The sequence below is a fragment of the Felis catus genome, chromosome F1 (genome assembly GCF_018350175.1).
Source record: "Felis catus isolate Fca126 chromosome F1, F.catus_Fca126_mat1.0, whole genome shotgun sequence".
Lineage (NCBI taxonomy): Eukaryota > Metazoa > Chordata > Mammalia > Carnivora > Felidae > Felis > Felis catus.
This window is the reverse complement of record NC_058384.1, coordinates 6,206,121-6,228,196: the sequence shown is the minus strand read 5'-3', so window position 1 is coordinate 6,228,196 and position 22,076 is coordinate 6,206,121. Positions and strand designations below refer to the sequence as shown.

General features: G+C 38.4%; 1 protein-coding gene across 8 annotated transcripts in view; it reads right to left on the bottom strand.

Annotated features, from left to right (window-relative positions):
- Nucleotides 1–22,076, bottom strand: part of AKT3 (AKT serine/threonine kinase 3) — a 306,832-nt gene that overhangs the window by 99,257 nt on the left and 185,499 nt on the right. For all 8 annotated transcript variants that reach the window (XM_023247426.2, XM_023247427.2, XM_045049318.1 and 5 more), the window contains one exon: nucleotides 21,168–21,299. In XM_023247426.2, coding sequence (XP_023103194.1) covers nucleotides 21,168–21,299 — 132 coding nt within the window. The remainder of the gene's footprint in view (nucleotides 1–21,167; nucleotides 21,300–22,076) is intronic.

Genomic DNA, 22,076 nt, shown 5'->3' with positions numbered 1-22,076 from the left:
AAAGGTACACAATAATTTTCCAGTAACTGACACCAAAGAAATGGACTTGATAGTTCTCTATCAAGAATTAAAAATAGAGAAGTTCAGCAAGATTCAAGAAAACACAGAGAAATAATTCAATGAACTCAGAAAGACAATACATGAACAAAACCAGAAGTTCAACAAAGATACAGATCATATAAAAGAACCAAACAAAAATTTGCGAGCTGAAGAATATTAAGAACAAAATGAAAAAATGCAATAGAGAGCTTTAAATCAGGCTCAATTAAGCAGAAGAAACTTGCAGACCTCTTGACATTATCCAGTTAGAGGAGAAAGAAAGATGTGAGAATGAAAAAGTGAAGAAAGCCTATGTGATTATGGGATACCACCAAGTGAAACAATATTCACATGTGGGAGTCCCAGCAGGAGAAGAGAGAGAGAGGAAGGGATAGAAGACTTATCTAAAGAAGTAACAGTCAAAAATGTCCCAAATCTGGGGAGAGATATGGCCATTCAGGTCCACAAAGCTCAAAGATACCCAAGGAGATTCCACCAAAAGAGATCTTTATTGAGACACATTACAATCAAGCTCTCAAAAATCAAAGACAAAGAGAATTTTGAAAGCAGCGAGAAAAAAATGTATTCATCAAATACATGAGAACCCCAATCAGGCTCTCAGTGAAGTTTCTGAGCAGAAACCTTGCAGGCCAAGAGACAGTGGGAGGATATATTCCAAGTGATGAAAGAAAAAAACCTCCTAACTAGGAATACTTTACCCAGTAAAGTGGTCGTTCAGAAATGAAGGAGAGACAAAGACTTTCCCAGAAAAACAAAAGCTGAGGGAATTCACCACAACTAGACTGTCTTACATGAAATGCTAAACAAAGTTCTTCAAGCTGAAATGAAAGGCTACTAATTAGTAACATGAAAACATACAAAAAGGATAAAATTCACTGGAAAAGGTAAATATATAGTCAAATTCAAAACACTCTAATGCTGCAACTGAAGTGTGTAAATCACCTTGGCCACTAGCATACACTTTAAAGACAAATGAGTTAAAAATAATTATAGCTACAGTATTTTGCTACTGGACACAGGTAAATTTGGACGTCAATAACATAAAATGTTGGGGGGAGCAAGTACATGTATAGAACTTTTTCCAATCAATTGAAGCTGTTATCAGCTTGAAACAGACTGTTACAACAGCAGGATGTATTATGACCATCGTGGTAATCACAAAGCCAAAAATTGTAACAGATTCACAAATAGAGAAAAGAATCAAAGTATACATACCACTACAAAAAAACATCAATTCACAAAAAAGCAAGCAAGCAAGAAAGGACAAAAACTACAAAATAATTAGAAAGCAATACACAAAATGGTGACAGTCAAGTCTTGGACTATTAATAATTACTTTAAATGCAAAGGGTTTGAATTCGCCAATTAAAAGACACAGAGGGGCTGAGTAAGTTAAAAAACCAAGATCCAAGTATGCTACCTAAAGGAGCAGCGCTTCAGCTTTAAGCTCACGGACTGAAAAGTGAAGGGATGAAAAAGGTGCTCTAGGCAAAAAGAGCAGTGGTAGCTCTACCTATGCAAACAAAAGAGACTTAAGTCAAAAGCTGTAGTGAGAGCCAAAGATCTTTTTTTTTTTTAAAGAAGATCTTTATATAATGATATAAGGGTCTGCTCATGAAGAGGCTGTAATAGTTATAAATATATATAATTATGAGCAAATCTGAAGACTGAAACAGACAACAATATGAAAGTTGTAGGGAACTCAAATATCCCACTTTGGACATGGGATAGATCCCATCAATGGACAGACCATCCTGATAGAAAATCAATAAGGAAATCATGGACTTGAACTATACTTTAGCCAAATGGAGCTAACAAACAGATATAGAACATTCCATCCAATAGCAGCATGATAATACACATCCTTCTCAAGCACACATTGAACATTCTCCAGGATTAATCATTTATTAGGTCACAAAACAATTCTTAACAAACTTAAGAAAATCTGTCCATATCAAGTATCTTTTCCAACCAAAACAGTAAGAAACTAAAAACGAATTATAGGAAGAAAGCTGGAAAATTCACAAATACATGGAAATTAAACAAAATACTTCAGATTAAGCAACTGGTCAAAGAAGAAATCAAAAGGGAAATTTTAAAAATCTTGAAATAAATGAAATAGAAACACAACACACCAACACTTACGGAACACAGCAAAAGCAATTCTAAGAGACAAGTTAATAGTCGTAAGTTTCTTACATTAAGAATAAAGATCTCAAATAATCTAAATTTACACCTTAAGGAATTAAAAAAAGAACACATTGAACCCAAAGTTAGTAGAAAGAAGGGAATAATTAAGATTAGAGAAGTGAAATGGAGACTAGAAGGACAATGGGGAAAAAAATCAATGAAACTAAGAATTGGTTCTTTAAAAAGATAAAAAAAATTGACAAGTGTTTAGTGACACTAAGATAAAAAAAGATGACTCTAATAAAACTATAAATGTAAGAGGAGACATTACAACTGATACAACAAAAATATAAGAATCATAACAGACTATTATAAACAATTATCACCAAAATATTAGATACCTCAGAAGAAATGGATAAATTCTAGAAACATACAACTTCTCAAGACTGACTCACGAATAGAAAATCTGAACAGAGCAGTAATGAGCAAAAGTTTAAATTAGGAATCAAAAATCTCCCTACAAATAAAAGCTCAAAAGCAGATGGTTTCATTGGAGAATTCTATCAAACATTTAAAGAAGAATTAATATCAATCTTTCTCAAACTCTTCCAGAATTGAAGAGGAAGGAACATGTTTAAACTTGTTTTATGGGGCTAGCATTTCTCATACCCACGCCAGACAAAACACCTCAAGAAAAGAAAATTATAGGCCAACACTTCTGATGAACATACATGCAAAAATCCTCAACAAAATACCAGCAACCCTAATTCAAGAGCACGTTAAAAGGATTATACACCATGATCAACTGGGATTTATCCCTGAGATGCAAAGATGATTCAACACAATTCAGTAAGTGTGATATACATCACATTAATAAAAGATAAAAAGCATATGATCATGATCATTTCCACAGGTGCCAAAACATATCTGACAAAAATAAATATCCTTTCATGATAAAAACTCTCAATAAACCAGGTATAAAAGCAATGTACCTCAACATAACGAAGGCCATGTATGATAAGCCCACACTCAGTGGTGAAAAGTTAAAAGTCTTTCCTCTAACATCAGAAACAAGACAGACACTCACTGTCAGCACTTCTAATCAACACAGTACTGGAGTTACTAGCCACAATAGTTCGGAGGGAAAGAAGGTGGGTGAGAGAGGGAGCATACAAACTGGGGGGGAGGGAGGGGGAAGGTAAAATTATCTTTTGCAGATTACATGATGTTATATATACACAGTAAACCCTAAAGACTCCACCAAAAAGCTGTTAGGATTCATAAATGAATTCAGTAAAGTTACAGGATACCAAACCAACACACAAAAAATCCACTGCATTTCTATTCACTTAACAATAAACTATCTGAAAGAGAAATGGAAGAAAGCAACCCTATTTGCCACTGCATCAAAAAGAATAAAATACTTTGGAGGAGATTTAATCAAGGAGGTGAAAGACCCGTGCACTGGAAACTACTGGAATTGACAAAAGAAACTGAAGAACACATAAACAAATGGAAATATACCCTGTGTTCTTGGATTGGAAACATTAATATTGTGAAAATGTCCACACCACCCAAAGTGATATACACAGATTCAACGCAATCCCTATCAAAATTCCAGTGGCACTAAAAAACTATCCTCAAATTTGTTTGTAGCCAAAAAAGACCCTAAAAGCCAAAGCAATCTTGAAAAAGAACAAAGCTGGGTGCTTCACACTTCTTTATCTCAAACTATATTCCAATGCTATAGTAAGCAAAACAGTATAGTAAGCAAAACACTATGGTCAAAGCAATGAAAATGGACCTCCATTGGGGCACCTGGGTGGCTCAGTTGGTCCAACTTTGGCTCAGGTCATGATCTCTCGGTTCGGGACTTTGGGCCCCATGTTAGGCTCTGTGCTGACAGCTCAGAGCCTGGAGCCTGCTTCAGATTCTGTGTCTCCCTCTCTCTCTGCCCCTCCCCTGCTCATGCTCTCTCTCCCTCTCTCAAAAATAAAGATTTTAAAAAATTAAAAAAAAAAAAGAAAATGGACCTCTATCTTACACTAGTCACAAAAATTAACTCAAAATAGGTTAAAGACAACTCTAAGACCTGAAACCATAAAAATCTTAGAAGAAAACATAAGGAAAAAGCTCCTTGACATTGGTCTTGGCAACTTTTACCTGGACAAGACACAAAGCGAAAAGGCAACAAAAGCTAAAATAAACAAGTGGGACTATATCTAACTAAAGAGCTTCTGCATAATAAAGGAAACCATCAATAAATTGAAATGGTACAGAACAAGAAAAATATTTGCAAGCCATGTACCTGATAAGGGGTTAATATCCAAAATACATAAAGAACTCACAGAACTCAACAGCAAGAAAGCAAAATAATCTGATGAAAAAGGGGCAGACATTATTCCAAAAAGACAAACAAATGGCCAACAGGTACATGAAAAGATGCTCAATATCACTAATCATCCAGGAAATGCAAATCAAAACTACAATCAGGTATCATTTACACCTGAAGAATGGCTATTATCAAGAGAAGAAATAACAAACATTGGAGAAAAGGAAAGCCTTACACACTGTTGATGGGAATGTAAATTGATGCAGTCACTACGGAAAACAGTATGGTAGTTCCTCAAAAACTTAAAGATAAAACTACTATACGATCCAACAATCCCACCCTGATATACAGCTGAAGGAAATGAAATCAGGGTTTTAAAGAGATGTCCACTGCAGCATCATTCACAACAGCCAAGATATGAGAACAACCTAAACGTCCTTCAATGAATGAATGAATGAATGAATGAATGAAGAAACTTTGGCATACAGGGGTGCCTGGGTGGCTCAGTCAGTTAAGCGTCTGACTCTTGCTTTCGGGTCAGGTCATGATCTCACGGTTTGTGGGTTCCAGCCCCACATTGGGCTCTGTGCAGTTAGTGTGGAGCCTGCTTGGGATTCTCTCTCTCTCTCTCTCTCTCTCTCTCTCTCTCTCTCTCTTTCTCTCTCTCTCTCTCTCTCTGGCCCTCCCCTGCTTGCACTCTCTCTCTCCCAAAATAAATAAACTTAAAAAAGATCTAAATAAAAAAAAAAAAAAAAGAAACTTTGGCATATAAATACATGGAACATTATTCAGCCATAAAAAAGGAGATTCTGTCATTTGTGACAACATGGATGAAACTGGAGAGCATCATGCCAAGTGAAATAAGCCAGACAGAGAAAGACAAATACTGGATGGCGTCTCTTACGTGTGGAATCTAAACAGAAACAAAAACAAAAACTTCAAAAAGCTGATTTCATAGAAACAAAGGGTACTGTGGTGGTTTTGGCCAGGGGCTGGAGAGGGGGAGATGGGGAGATGTAGGTCAAAGGGCACAAATGTTCAGTTACAAGAAGAATAAGTTCTGAGGCTCTAATGTGCAGCATGGAGACTCCAGTAAATAATCCCATATGTTCTACCTCAAAGTTGTTGAGAGTAGATCTTTCTTAGGAATTCTCATTGCACACATACAAAAGGTCAACCAAGAGGTGACGGATATTTTAACTAACTTAATCTTGATAATCATTCCACAGTTCCAAGTCATCATGTTGTATACTTCAAATACATTTATATTTGTCAATTATCGCTCAAAGTTGGGAGGAAAAAAGTAGAATTTATTATAATTCTGACTCGCTAAAACACGGCAAGAACTCTGTGAGGGAAAAGCAAAGATGACAGACCAAGCGGGTGATGATGAATGGGCACTGGCCATCTGCCTGGCCATATGGGCAGTCTGGTGGGCGGTGGAAAACCACACTACTGGAGGGATGGACTATTAATTGGGGCACAGCCCTACGGCAATCATTATGGGAATTTAAGGGGTACATTAAAGTAGGGCAAGCTGATGCCCAGCAGAAGTACCTGGTCCAGGATCAGGTGATTGGAACCAGCAAGTGTACATCCCTGAATGCTTGTTTAAGGTGGCCGTCCGAGTTCACAAAGTGAGTGGATACAGGGGAGCTGGAGAGCAATGCAGAGATAGCTTGACCATCAACATATTCCTCTGCACCCTCTGAGACACAAAATGCCAGTAAGAACCATCCAGTCTATCAGACAGAGAGCAGATCCCTAGGGCGGCAGACTCCCCAGGAGGAAGCCCCTCCCTACTGTATACAGTTGGCCAGGTACACTACAGTGGACCACCACCACCACCACCAGTATTCCTCAAGGCTATAAATGGGACCTGACAGGCAAACGTACTCTGGACTGGGCTTTGCATACCACCTACTGGTGGTAGGTAAAAATTCAAAAGACTAGAACAGAAGATAGTGTATCAATTTGGACCACCAAGGTACATGTCATCAGACCAAGAAACATACTTTACAACCCACAGCCACCAATAATGGGCAAAGAGGTATCACATCAAATGGACATTTCATGTCCATTTCATCCTCAGTATAACCATCTGATAAAGAATTAGAATGGGGAGGGGGGTGCCTGGGTGGCTCAGTGGATTAAGTGTCAGACTGTTGATCCTGGCTCAGATCATGATCTCATGATTATGGGACTGAGCCCTACGTTGGGCTTGGCAGTGCAGAGCCTGCTTGGGATTTTCCCTCTCGCCATTCCTCCCCCCTCTCCCCCTCCCCAAAACAAATAAACATTAAAAAAAAACGGGGGGGGGCTCTGGGTGGCTCAGTCGGTTAAGCTTCCAACTTTGGCTCAGGTCATGATCTCCTGGTTTGTGGGTTTGAACCCCACGTTGGGCTCTGTGCTGACAGCTCGGAGCCTGGAGCCTGCTTCGGATTCTGTGTCTCCCTCCCTCTTTCTGCCCCTCCCCCACTCGTGCTCTGTCTCTCTCACTCTCAAAAATAAATACACATTAAAAATTTTTTTTGAAAAAAAAAAAAAAGAATTGGAATGGGAAACTGAAACAACTGTTATCTAAAATGGGAGGAGATAAAGACATAAAGGGCTAGAGTACGTGCCTTCCCAAGTGTGCCCAGTTGATAGATTTCTCCACTTTTCTGGAGGACATGGGGAACAGGGGGTAGGAAAGGATGGTGAAAGGACTCTGCAATTCTTCCCCACATCACCACAACTTTCTTTTCTTCCTACCTGATGTAGTGATCCCGGGCCCGGGGCTACCACTATGGGTGCTAGGAGCAGGGCTCAAACCTTAGCAAGACATAGTCTATACCTTTAACTGCCATGCCCGAGTTCCAAAGGGCCTGTGGGATGGACTGTGTCTTCACCCCATCTAGGAAAAGCAGGGTTGACCGCGAACGCAGCTGTGATGCCTGGCGGTCGAGAGAGTGCACCAGTTCCGTGACTGTAACTCTACCCCATGAGTGGGACTGGACTGAGGGAGACACATGCAGTAGACTACCGGCACTGCAGGCAATCTGAATCAGCACATACTTACCCCAAATGGGAAAGTTCCCATCTCTGGGTTACTTGTCTGTAGAAGTTCCATGTCACTGCTGTAACAAATTATCACAAACTTGGTGGCTTAAAACAACAAAAATTTATTCCCTCACAGTTCTGGAGACCAGAAGTCCACAATCGAGATTGGCAGAGCTAAGTTCCCTTCAGGGGGAAGAATCCATTCATCCCATGCCGCTCTTCTAACTCTTGGGAGGTGCCAGAAGCTCCGTGCGTTGGAGCCCCACCACTCCAGTCTCTTTTCAGTCTTTATGCTACCTTCGCTTTCTCCCCTGTGTAAATCAAACCCTCCTCTGCCTTACTTGACAGACAACTGTCACTGGCTACGGGACCTACCCGGATCACTGAGGGCAATCTCCTCATCTTGAGATTCTTCATTTAATTATATCTGCAAACACTCTTTTTCCAAACAAGGACACATTAACAGGTTCCAGGAATTAAGATGTGGAGATGATTGTTCTGGGGTTCAATACTCAGCCCACTACAGTTCAAACTCTGGTCCCCCAAATTCACTTTTGTTTCACATGTAAAACACATTCACCCATCCCAACATCTCCAAAAGTCTTGACTCACACTATCAATTTTAAGGCTAAAATCTCACATAAACCTCATCAGCTCAAAAGTCTGAAACCTCATCATCTAAATCATGAAGTCAGATATGGGAGAGATGGCTGGTATGATCCATCCTGGGGCAAAATCCATCTGTATCTATGGACCTCTTAAACCAGAAAGCAAGGTATCTTTATCCAAAATACAATGGTGTGACAGACATAGGACGGACATTGTCATTCTGAAAGGGAGAAACTGGAAATAAAGGGATCAGCCATCTCAAACAAGCTCAGCCAAGGAAATTCCTTTAGACCCCAAGGTGTGAGAAATCCTCTGTATTTGCATTTCTTTTTCTTTTTTTCATGTTTATCTATTTTTAAGAGGAACAGAGAGAAAGAGACTGTAATTGGGAGGGGCAGGAAGAGACAGAGACAGAGAATCCCAAGCAGGCTCCGCACTGTCAGCATAGAGCCTGACTTGGGGCTCTATCCCACAACCTATGAGATCACGACCTGAGCTGAAATCAAGACTGATGCTTAACCACTTAACCAACCAAGCCACCCAGGTGCCCCTGTATTTGCATTTCTCTCCTCAAGGCCCATTTCTGCCCTGCAGCCTCTGTCTATATGCCTGTGGCTCTGGCCTCAGAGTCTTACTTCTTTTTCCTTTAAAAGTAACATCTATTTGCAGCTCACATCCATCAACTACAGCATTTCTTTTACACTGCCTGGGCTTCTAACATTGTCAGTGTATTCTGTAACCATAGTTAAGTCTTGTGTGCTTTGTCTATTGATTAATTCTGAAAACCGAACACCAATGTTGTGCCTGCAGTATTATAAAAGTAAGTACATATCATTTATAGCAGAATCAAATAGTATAGTTAATCAGTAAAAAAGGAAATCCTTTTCATCAATAATCCTGAGTTCCTCTAGGGACAATGCTTCATGTGTCTGGGCCAAACTGCTTCTTATACTACATCCATTACTCATTGATCATTCCATATTTCACTCTGCTTCACATTTGGACTAGGTCTTTCTTGAACAAATATTTGTTTTATCTTGAAGTTCCTAAATTCTTTTTCCCCCCTCCTCCTCCTTTATTCTACCATTAGAAACAACCTTAGTCAAATAACCTGCTAGGAACTGATTGGCTATTTATACATATATCATCTTGAGATTCATTATCATGAACACTAAGTGTTATTTAGCTCTATTGCTTCATGGACTCCATCTCTGACTCCTGATTGAACTTCCTTCTAAATTTTGCTAAAATAAGTATGATACAATTTTATGGGCATTCCTTTATTGGGAGATAATCTGTTTCTTGCTTTCTGAAAGCTTTCAAGATGATGTTTTTAGCCTTAAGGTTCAAAACTTTCCCAAAGATGTAAGAGAGTGTCTAGGGTCCATTTTCTCTTCTTTTTAAGGTTTTATTTTTAAATAATCTCTGCATTCAATGTGGGACTCAAACTCACAGCCCCAAAATCAAAAGTCACAGGCTCCACTGACTGAGCCAGCCAGGGGGTGGCTTTTCTTTTCTCTGGCTCAGTACTCAGCAGACACTTTCAATCTGAAGACTTCAGCTGTAATTAATTTTATCTTCTTTGATTAGTTCTTTCAATCTCTTCCCATTTCAAAAAATTTTTAATGTTTATTTATTTATCTTGAGAGAAGAGAGCAGGGGAGGGAGGGAGGAACAGAGAGAGAGAGAGAGAGAGAGAGAGCGCGAGAGAGGGAGAATTCCAAGCAGGTTCCACACCCAGCATGAAGCCGGATGGGGGGCTTGATCCCACGACCCTGGGATCATGACATGAGCCAAAATCAAGAATCGGACGCTTAACTGACTGAACCACCCAGGCACCCCCACTTAAATTCTTATACATATTGAGTTTTCTTTTTAATTTTTAAAAAATGCTTATTTATTTTTGAGAGAGAGAGAGAGAGAGACAGAGAAAGAGAATCCGAAGCAAGCTCCAGGCTCTGAGCTGTCAGCACAGAGCCCAATGTGGGGCTTGAACCCACAAACCATGAGGTCATGACCTGAGCCAAAGTCAGTTGCCTAACCAGCTGAGCCACCCAGGTGCCTCTTCTACATATTGAATTTTCTTTTTCTTTTTTAAAAAACGTTTATTTATTTTTGAGAGACAGAGAGAGACGGAGTGCGAGCAGGGTAGGGGCAGAGAGAGAGGGAGACACAGAATGCGAAGCAGGCTCCAGGCTTGGAGCTGTCAGCACAGAGCCTGACAGCGGGGCCCGAACTCACAAACCGCGATTGTGACCTGAGCCGAAGTCGGCCGCCCAACCGACTGAGCCACCCAGGCGCCTCTTCTACATACTGAGTTTTCTTGATTGAGCTTTCATGTCCTAACTATTCTTCCAATATTTTCCACTGCTGTATTTTTGGCACTTCATTCTCAGATATTCCCCCAAGATCTGTTTACAATCCTTGTATTAAATGTTTTATTTTAGCAATCAAGCATTAAATTTACAATTACTTTTTCTTGTGCTCTATTTCTTTTTCAGCCTATTTTTGTTTTGTAGGACGACATCTTTTCCTACTTCTCTACAAATACTAATTAGAGATTGTGAATATATCTTCAGTTCTCTGTTTTGTCTCTGTTCTCACTAGGATCAACTATTCTTTTGTTCTTCTTCGTTCTCTTTTATGCTGTCTTTAGATTTTCCTCATCTGTTTGGTGATCCTCAGCACTCTGTTCATATCCTTGAATGACTAACGAGGTAGATTAATAGAACACGGGTTCTCTAGCTGAATGGGAACGCTAAAAATAGATTCTACTATGTGGATTAGGAAACATGCCGGCACACTTTAAGAGTCTGAGAGAACGGAAAAGCAATTTGACTACTCCATTCTGACCCCAGAAATATCCAAGAAAAGAGGGTGCCAGCTGCCACCACTGGGAACCTCGCCTACCTAGGTCAGACTACTCAAAAACATTGTAAGGGAGGCGGTTCGATTTTTATCCTGACATAAACACTATACCCAACCACTCTGTATGGCTGAGGCTATAGGCGGGGTTAGATGGACTCAGCTGATCCAATCAGAGTGAGGTAAAAACGCCCTTCAGGCATACCTTGTTTTTTCTGCTTCACTCTACTGTCCTTTGCAGATAGTGCTGTTTTTCTTCCAAATTGAGGGTTTGCGGCAACCCTGCATCAAGCAGCATTTACATCAGCATTTACTGCTCACGTTGTGTCTCTGTGTCACATTTTGGTAATTCTTGCAATATTTCAATCTTCTTCATTACTATTAGATTTTATTTTACGGTGAACTCTGATCAGTGATCTTTGATGTTATTATTGTAATTATTTTTAAGTGCTATCAACCACGCCCATACGAGGAAGTGAACATAATCGATAAATGTGTGTGTTCTGAATACTCTCCTGACCAAGCTCCTCTCTGGTCTCCCTCCCTCTCCTTGGGCCTCCCTATGTCTTGAGACACAAAATACTGACATTAATATTTAAACCAATTAATAACCCTATAATGGCCTCTAAGTGTTCAAGAGAAGATGTGCACGTCTCCACTTTAAATCAAAAGCTAGAGATGATGAAGCTGACTGAGGAAGGCATGCTGAAAGCTGAGAGGCTGAAAGCCAGGCCTCTTGCACCAACCAGTGAGCCACGCTGTGGATGCAAAGGGAAAATTCTTGAAGGAAATTACAGCTGCTACTCCAGTGAACACATCAATGATAAGAAAGCGAAACAGCCTTACTGCTGATGTGGAGAAAGTGTCAGTGGTCTGGACAGAAGATCAAACAGCCACCACATTCCTTTAAGCCACAGCCTAACCCAGAGCAGGGCCCTGGCTCCCTTCAAGTCTGTGAAGGCTCAGAGAGGGGAGGAAGCCGCAGAAGAAAAGTCTGAAGCCTAGACAATAGCTACATCGTACAACTAACTCTGAAAACGCCCTGCAGACTGGTAAAAAGATCTTCCACAGTTAATTGTAGAGAGAGAGCCATGGCAAAAAGGGTAGGAGGGGTAGAGACACAGCTGGGAACCAAACTCCTTGCAAGATTCCCCACAAACGGGAGAGGCACCACAGGCACAGAGAAACAAGTGGATCGGACAGTAGGTGCCTGCCCTGGGAGGATGAATCCCGAGAACATCTGGCTTTGAAAACCAATGGGGCTTAACTTCAGCAGGTTTTAAAGTCAGTGGAGCTTAACTCTAGGTACTTGAAAAATCAGCAGGCTCACACACCCTTAAAGAGCCAGCATAGTAAGTAACTCAGGAGACGCAGCACAGAAGCAGCACTTTGAAACGTGCCTGGGGGGTGCGAAGATTTATTTACTAATCTCGGGGAAGGGATCTTCAGGAGGCTTCTCCAAGAAGGAACGTGTTGTGGGCACCGTTTCTCCCCCCCTCCCCTAGCCTGACAGCTGGACTCTGTGGGAACCAGCATTACAACTCTCCACCTAGCTTGCTAACAGCAGTGCTCTGGCCTGGTGTTCCCCTGCAGACCTGCCCCAACCAACCCTCCCAAGTGACCCCTGCCATGAAGGGAGGGGGAGATGATGCACACACTAGCGCACCCAGAGTTTAATCAGCAGGGCCTTTCAGCTGGCTGCTACTCGACGTGCCCACAACTGTGGCTGAGAGACTTAATGCAGACAGCTGACCCCACCATGAGCTCCCACTAGCTCTGCCGGGGACCTCAACAGCACAGGGACCGAATCCTGCCCAGTGTTCCCACTGCAGGCAAAGCAAGTCACCGCAGCTAACTGGACTGAAGGGACACACTGCTTAGCCACAACAGTAGGGCACATGCAGCCCACCCAGGAGACACCCTGGAGCACCTTGTTCTAGTGACCGGGGGCATTGCACTCCAGGGCACCACAGGACCTCTTTTATATAAAGCCACTACTTTCAAAACTTGGAGACAGGGCTGACACCCCAATACACTGAAACAAACACAGAAAGTTGGATAAAATGAGGAGACAGAGGAGTATGTTCCAAATGAAAGAACAAGACAAAAATCATAATGAGATAAATAAAATGGATATAAGCAATATGCCTGATTAAGAATTCAAAGTAGCAGTCATAAAGATATTTACTACACTTGAAGGAAGACCGGAAGACCTCAGTAGGACCCTCAACAAAGAGACAGAAAACATAAAAAGAACCAATCAGAGATTAAAAACTAAATAACTGAAATAAAAAAATACACTACAACCAACCAACAGTGGATTAGAAAATGCAGAAGAACACATCAGCAATCTGGAAGATGGTAATGGAAAGCAACAAACTGAGCAGTAAAGAGAAATAATACTGAAAAATGACAAAAGGTTAAAGGAACTCAGCAACTCCATCAAGCATAGTAATATTTGCATTATAAGGATCCCAGAAGGAGAAGAAGGAGAAAAGGGGGCAGAAAACTTATTTAAAGATATAATAGCTGAAAACTTCCCTAACTTGGGGAAGGAAACAGACACGCAGATCTGGAAAGCACAGAGAACCTCAAACAAAATCAACTCAAAGAGGTCCACACCAGGACATAAAGTAATTAAAGTGGCAAAAGTAATGACAAAGAGAGAATTTTAAACTTTATTTATTTATTTTGAGAGGAAGAGAGTGGGGGAGAGGCAGAGAGAGAGGGAGAGACAGAATCCCAAGCAGGCTCTGCACTGTCAGAGCAGAGCCCGATGCAGGGCTTGAACCCATGAACCGTGAGATCATGACCTGAGCCGAAATCAAGAGTCGGACACTCAACTGACTGTGCCACCTAGGCATCCCAAAGACACAATTTTAAAAGAAGCAAAAGAAAATAACATGGTTACATATGGGGAAAACTCCATAGGGCTAAGCCAAAGAAAGAATTTTAAAAGCAGCAAGAGAAAATAAAAGTTACATACAATGGGAACTCTGTAGGGCTATCAGTTGTTTTTTCAGCAGAAACTTGGCAGGCCAGAAGAGAGTAGCATGATATATTCAAAGTGTTCAAAGGTAAAATCCTGCAACCAAGAATACTCTACCCAGCAAGATTACCATTCAAAATAGAGTGACAAATAAAAGAGTTTCCCAGATAAAAGTTAAAGGAGTTCATTTACCACTAAGCATGTATTACAAGGAATATCAAAGGGAATCCTTTGAGTGGAAAGAAAAGGCCATCATCATGAGTAAGAAAATAATGAAAGGAAAAAAAAATTTCAGTTAAAAACAAACATATAATAAAATAATAGATTAATCACTTATAAAGCCAGTATGGAGGTTAAAATGCAAAAGAAGTAAAATCAATTATATCCAAAAAATCAGTCAAGGACTACACAAAATAAAAAGACGTAAAATACAACATCATATACACAAAAAATGGAAGAGGGAGTAAATATCTAGTGCTTTTATGTGTTTGAACTTATGTAATAATCAACTTAATATAGACTGCTATACACATGTTATACATGAGCCTAATAGTAACCGCAAATCAAAAACCTACAACAGATACACAAAACATAAAAAGCAAGGAAACCAAGCATACCACTACATAACTACATAACACTACATAACTATAAAACCAGAAAACAAATTTAAAAATGGCAGTAAGTATACACCAATCAATGATTACTTTAAACAGAAATGGATTAAATGCTCCAAGCAAAAGACATAGGGTAACTGAATGGGTAAGAGCAACACTCATCTATATGCTGCCTACAAGAAACACACTTCAGACCTAAAGACACATAGAAACTGAAAAACATACACCATTCAAATGGAAGTGAAAAAAAAAAAAAAAGCCAGGTTAGCAATACTTACATCAGACAAAGTAGACTTTATAGCAAAGACTATGGCAAGAGACAAAAAAGGGCACTGCATAATGATAAAGGGATCAATCCAACAAGAGGACAGCACAATTGTAAGTTGCACAAATTATAATTACAAATTACATAAAGCAATTATTAAGAAATACAGAGGAAGAGACTAACAATGATACAATAGGAGGGGACTTTAACACCCCACTTACATCAATGGAAAGGTCATGCAGAAAGAAAATCAACCAGGAAACAGTGGCTTTCAATGGCACATTAGACCAGATGGAGCTAACAGACATATATAGAACATTTCAGCCAAAAGAAGCAGAATATACATTCTATTCAAGTGTGCCTGGAACATTCTCCAGGACAGATCACATGCTGGGCCACAAAACAAGTCTGAATAATCTTAGGAAGACTGAAATCTTATCATGCATCTTTTCTGACCACAGTGATATAAAAGTAGAAATCAACCACAACAAAAAGTCTGGAGACAACACAAATAGGCAGAGGTCAGACAACATTCTACTAAACAATGAATGGGCAAACCAAAAAATCAAAGAGAAAATGAAAAATCTCAAATTAACAACCTAACTTTACACCTAAAAAGAGGTAGAAAAAAAGAACAAACCCCAAAGCTAGTAAAAAGAATGAAATAATAATCACTAGAGCAGAAACAAATTAGAGACTATTTCAAACAAGCAAACAAACAAAATGAAAAAGGACCAATTAAGCCAGGAGCTGGTTCTCTGAAACAATCAACAAAATTGATAAACCTTTAGCCAGACACATCTGCAAAAAAAAAAAAAAAAAAAAAAAAAGGACTTAAATAAATAAAATCAGAAACAAAGGAGGAGAAATAACAACCAACACCACAGAAATACAATGGACTATAAAATTATTTTATAAAAAATTATATGCCAACAGGGGCACCTGGGTGGCTCAGTTGGTTGAGCATCCAACTCCTGATTTCAGCTCAGGTCACGATCCCAGGTTTGTGGGATCCATGCTGAGTGCGGAGCCTGCTTGGGATTCTCTCTCTTCTTCTACCCCTCTCCCCTGCTCACGTTCTCGCTCACTCTCTCTCAAAAAACAAAAAAACAAAAAAAACAAAAAACTTAAAAAAATGATATGCCAACAAATTGGACAACCTAGAACAAATGGATAAATTCCCAGAAACAATCTTCCAACCAAATCAGGAAAAAATAGAGGATCTGAACTGATCAATTACTGTCATGACATTGAATCAGTAATCAAAATCACAGATGAGTTCTAGCAAACATTTAAAGAAGAATTAATACGTATATTCTAAGCTATTCCAAAAAAACAGAAGAGGAAGGAAAACTTCCAAATCCACTCTATGAGGTCAGCATTACCCTGATATCTACCTGATGTCTGTTACCCTGACACTACCAAAAAAAAAAAAAAAAAAAAAAAAAAACAAATTACAGACCAATATCTCTGATGAAAAGAGATGCGAAAATCCTCAACAAAATATCAGCAAACCAAACTCAAAAGTACATTAAAAAAAAAAATTCACCACAATCAAGCGGGATTTATTCCAGGGATATTGATTCAGTATTTGCAAATCAGGGGCGCCTGGGTAGCTCAGTCGGTTAAGCGGCTGACTTTGGCTCAGGTCATGATCTCATGGTTTTTGAGTTCAAGCCCGGCATGGGGCTCTGTGCTGCCAGCTCAGAGCCTGGAGCCTGCATCCAATTCTGTGTCTCCCTCTCTCTCTCTCTCTGCCCCTCCCCCATCTGCACTCTCTTTCTTGCTCGCTCTTAAAAATAAACATTAAAAAAATTTTAAAAGATTCACAAATCAATCAATGTGATATCTCACATTAATAAGAAAAAGGATCAAAACTTTATGATCATATAAATAGATACAGAAAAAAGATTTATCAAAATACAACTTCCATTCATGATAGAAACTCTCAACAATAAGTAGGTTTAGAGGGAACATACCTCAACATAATAAAGGCCATATATGAAAAACCACAGCTAACATCATAATGGTGAAAAACTGATAGCCTTTCTTCTGAGATCAGGAATAAGATTAGTATGTCTTACTCTCACCATGTTTAACCAACACAGTACTGGAAGTCCAGCCATAGCAATAAAACAAGAAAAAGAAATAAAAGGCATCCAATCAAGAAGAAAGAAGTAAAACTGTCACTATTTGCAGTGACACAGTACTATATACAGAAAACCTTAAAAACTCCACCAAAAAAACCAATAGAACTGATACATGAATTCAGTGAAGTTGCAGGATGCAAAATTAACATACAGAAAGCTCTTGGATTTGTCTACACTAATAATAAAGTAGTAGAAAGAGAAATTAAGAAAACAATCCCATTAACAACTGCACCAAAAAGAATAAAGATGTAGTTTATGACATCAATAACTTAAAAAGCCTTGAGTAGAGTGGCGGAGGAGCACAGAAGCAGTTTTCGTATGTTACTGAAGTTAAGGTGGTATAAATTCAAATTAGAGTGTTATAATTTTAGGATGTTAAATGTAATCCCCATGGTAACCACACAGAAAATAGCTATAGAATATATAGAGAAGGAAATGAGAAGGGAATTAAAATGTTTCACGAAAATAAAATCAATTAAACATAAAAGAAGTCAGTAATGCAGATAATGTGGGACAAGGAAAGTACAAAGCATAAAGAAAATAGTGACAGAACTCCCTCCTTATAAGTATTTATTTTAATGTAAACGGATTAAACTCTCCAATCAGAAGATAAGAGATGGCAGAATGGATTTAACAACAACAAAATGATCGCTATCTACAGGAGGCTTACTTTAGAGCCAAAGACATAAATATAATGAAACTGAGAGGATGGAATATTTCATACAAAAATAATCAAAAGAGAGCAGGGGTGGTTTTACCATTATCAGACCAAAAAAAATTTTTTTTAAGGTTACAAAAGACAAAAAAAAAAAAAGGTATTAATAAAAGGCTCAATCCATCAAGAAATAACAATTATAAGCATTTATGTACCTGATAATAAGCCCTCAAAATGTATGAAGCAAAAATAGAATTGAAATGAGTAATAGTTCTACAGTAATAGTTGGAGACATCAATACCCTACTCACAATAATGAGAGAGAACAACCAGATGAAAGGTAAGTAAAAAACAGAGGACTTAACATAATAAACCAGCTGGACCTAACAGACACACAGAGAACATTTTACCCAACAACAGATTACACATTCTTTTCAAGTGCACATGGAAAATTCTCCAGGATACACCATATGTTAGGCCACAAATTAAGTCTCAATAGATTTAAAAGATAGATATCATACCCAGTATCTTCTCTAACAGCAGTGGGATGAAGTTTGAAATGAAAAACAGAAGAAAATTAGAAAATTTACACATCTGTAGAAATTAAACAGTAGAATCTTAATCCATGGATCAAAGGAGAAATCACAAGGGAAATTAAATGAGAAAATACTGAGAAATGAATGAAAAGAAAAATGTTACACACCAAAATTTATGGGATGCATCACAAGTAGTGCTAAGTGGGAAATTGTAGATTTAGATGCTTACATTTATAAAGAAGACAGGTATCAAATCTACAATCTAACTTTACAGCTTAAAAAAAGAACTAAAGCTAAAGCTAGCAGAAGGAAGGAAATAGTAAAGATTAGAAATAAATAACAGAGAATAGAAAAACAGAGAAAAAGCAATGAAAGTAAAAGTTGGTTCTTTGAAAAGATTACAAAAATTGATACAAAGGCACAAAGAATAAAGACATAAAGAATTAGGGGAAAAAAGAAAATACCACTAGTACGCCACAGTAATAAGTACTGTAGACAAGATCCACTGATGGAAGTTAAAATGAGCGGGCAAAAGTTTAAGAAGAAAAAGGACACTTGTATAGTCTCAGAGTATCTCCCCTAAGATAGCTATTAACTACAACGGGAGAAATGGTAATTCTACAGTGGAGAATGCTGGTAGCCAATACTTTAATCAGGTGGTCAGTGTTAATGTCAACCGTAATAAGGCACATGGACATCACTTACTCCTCTCTATGAGGCTCTGTGATTGGCACATCAGGATTCAAACCCCAGGTCTTGTCAGACTCTAAAACATTATACTGCTTAATCATTTTTCTAAAAGCAGACATATTCTCTTTCAAGAAATGGATAAAGGGATTTGTTGGCAAACGTATCAAGGGTAGTATACCAATCTGGATATTCTCTCACTTGTGAAATATACCCAGTTCTGTGGAGTTAGTGAGAAAAGTACAATTAATTAGTAAGGGAAGACAGGCTCTAGGTGAGTCTAATGCATAAAAGAAAAAAACAGAATGGAAATGATATTTTTACTGATGCCTGACACACAGTAGATGGTAAGAGTAATAATAATCATAGCAAATCCTCATAACAACAATAGATTTTCATTTGATACTATTTTAATCTTAATTTTGTTTACAGCAAATGCTATTACATGTATTCATTCATTTAATCCTGACAACAACTCTATGAGACAGGCACTATCATATCCCCCATTTTGCAGATGAGGAAACAAAGGCATAAAAAGTTGAGCAATTTGTTTGGGATCATTTAGTAAGTGGCAGAGCCTACTACACTATACTACCTCCGCGAAGACAGCAGTTTAATGAATAATAAGAGTCAGGCTCTATACTAAATATCCAAATCCTCAATATTCCTGTCCAGAAATACTTTTTTGTCTTTTAACAAGTAGAATTTTACAAATGAAAAATCCAACACTTTGTTGGGCTACTCAACATGTACTCAGCACACGTGGCCTCCACCTGGTGACACTCAGTAGTTTCTCTTCCACTGATTCACTGTGATTAAGTGAATACACTACCCTAAAACATTACAAATGTCCCTAAGGGAGCAGTACTGCCCCCAAACTGCTTGTTAAAGGCCATTAGGTGGTAAGACACAAAGCTGGGAAGTGAATCCAGGCCTGCATGACTCCAAGGTCAGTGTTCTTTCCAATACCAGACACAGACTTGTGTAACAGTTGAAATTAAAACAAATGTACAAACACAGGGGAGATGAGGAAACTATACAGCTGACCCCTGCACAACATGGGTTTGAACTGTGCGGGTCCACTTACACGCAGATTGTTTTCAACAAATACAGTACAGTCCTGTGAATGTATTTTCTGTTCCTTAATGATTTTCTTAATAACATTTTCTTTTCTCTAGCTTACTTCATCGTAAGAATACAGTATATAAGACATATGACATACAAAATATGTTAATGAACTGTTCATGATACCATGAAGGCTTTCAGTCAATCATATACTGTTAGTAGTTAACTTTAGTCAAAAGTTAGATGTGGATTTCTGACTGAGCAGGGAGTCATTCTTCACCTCCATCTTGTTCAACGGTCAATGGTGGTTGCAAATAATGGAAAGTTAAAGTAGTCTATAAAGTATGATAATAATATATATTTTTAAAAATTTTTATGTTTATTTGTTTTTGAGAGAACCACAGGATGAGCAGGGGAGGGGCAGAGAGAGAGGGAGACACAGAACTCAAAGTGGGCTCCAGGCTCTGTGATGTCAGAACAAAGCCCAACAAGGGGCTCAACCTCACAAACCGTGAGATCATGACCTGAGCTAAAGTTGGACGCTTAACCAACTGAGCCACCCAGGAGCTCCTCAATTCAGAACTCTTGAGTGAGGACTAGCATCATTAACATGCTAGTTATCTGTATGGATCTAAGTTACGGAGATGGGGGTTAAGGCCTCCTGAAAGAATTTCAAAGACTGCTATTTCTTTTAGTTTTATGATTCCTATATTTTCAAATCTATTAAAGATGCTCTTCCATTCATCATTATATAAGCTGTATAATATATGGGTACAAGTCATCGGTGTTATCCTAATCACTTTTTTATTTAATAATAGAAAATTCAGAATGTTGGGGAAAAACATTAAAAAGCAACACTAAGTATAATCAGTGATACAGGTCACAAATAGACAGTAAAAACATTCCCCCAAACACACATAAATAAATATATTTCTATCTCAAGGAAATAAAATACCTTCAGTATACAACTTCCAGATAATATTATAAACTTTTGAAAATGTTAATGTTATAAATAAATATTGATATACAGATACTACCACAGCAGTAACCAACAATCTACATTTTGGTTACTTAATGGAATTTCTATACTTCAATCATGTGTATGCGTGAACACACATATGTGCATACCATACACAAATATTTAGTAATCAACTCTATTTATCAATTACCTTTGCAATAATAACTTCTTTCTTCAGAATCTTCATAGCATAGTATTTTCCACTTGCCTTCTCTCGAACCAAAATAACTTTTCCAAAAGTGCCTTTACCTAGTAGTTTCAAATAGTCAAAATCATTCATTGTCTGAAAAATATAAATTAAAAAAATGTAATATGAAATATTTGATGCAATTCATTTATAAACATATAGGTATATGTTTGTGGTATCTACCCAAAAGTAAATTTTACCAATTTTTAAGCACACTTAAGTGAAGAAGAATCAGACTGGCAATGGCTACCTCACCAACAATCATGGATGCTAGAAATAATTTAAGCAATTCTCAGATACTACAGGCAGTAACTGTGAATCTCAAATTCCTCAGCTAGCCAAACTATCAGTCAAGTGTAGGAGGAAAGGAAAAATAGAACCATTTTCATTCACTTTCAAGGACTCAAGTTTCTTTTTTTTCTCTTTTTATTGAAGTATAATTAACATAGAGTATTATATTAGTTTCAGTGCACAACATAATGATTCAACAGTTCTATGCACTTCTGAGTGTTCATCAAGGTAAGTGTACTCTTAATCCCCTTCATCTATTTCACCCGTCTTTTCCACCTGCCTTCTCTCTGGCAACCACCAATTTGTTCTCTGTATTTAAGTCTGGTTTTTTTTTTTTTTCCTCCTTTGTTTGTTCATTTGCTTTATTTCTTAAATTCCACATATAAATGAATTCATATGGTATTTGTCTTTCTCTGACACTTCATTTAGCACACTACTCTCTAGATCCATCCATGTTGTTGCAAATGGCAAGTTTTCATTATTTTTTATGGCTGAGTAGTATTCCATGGTGTACATATACCACATCTTCTTATCCATCTGTCTATCAATGGACACTTGGCCTCTTTCCGTATCTTGGCTATT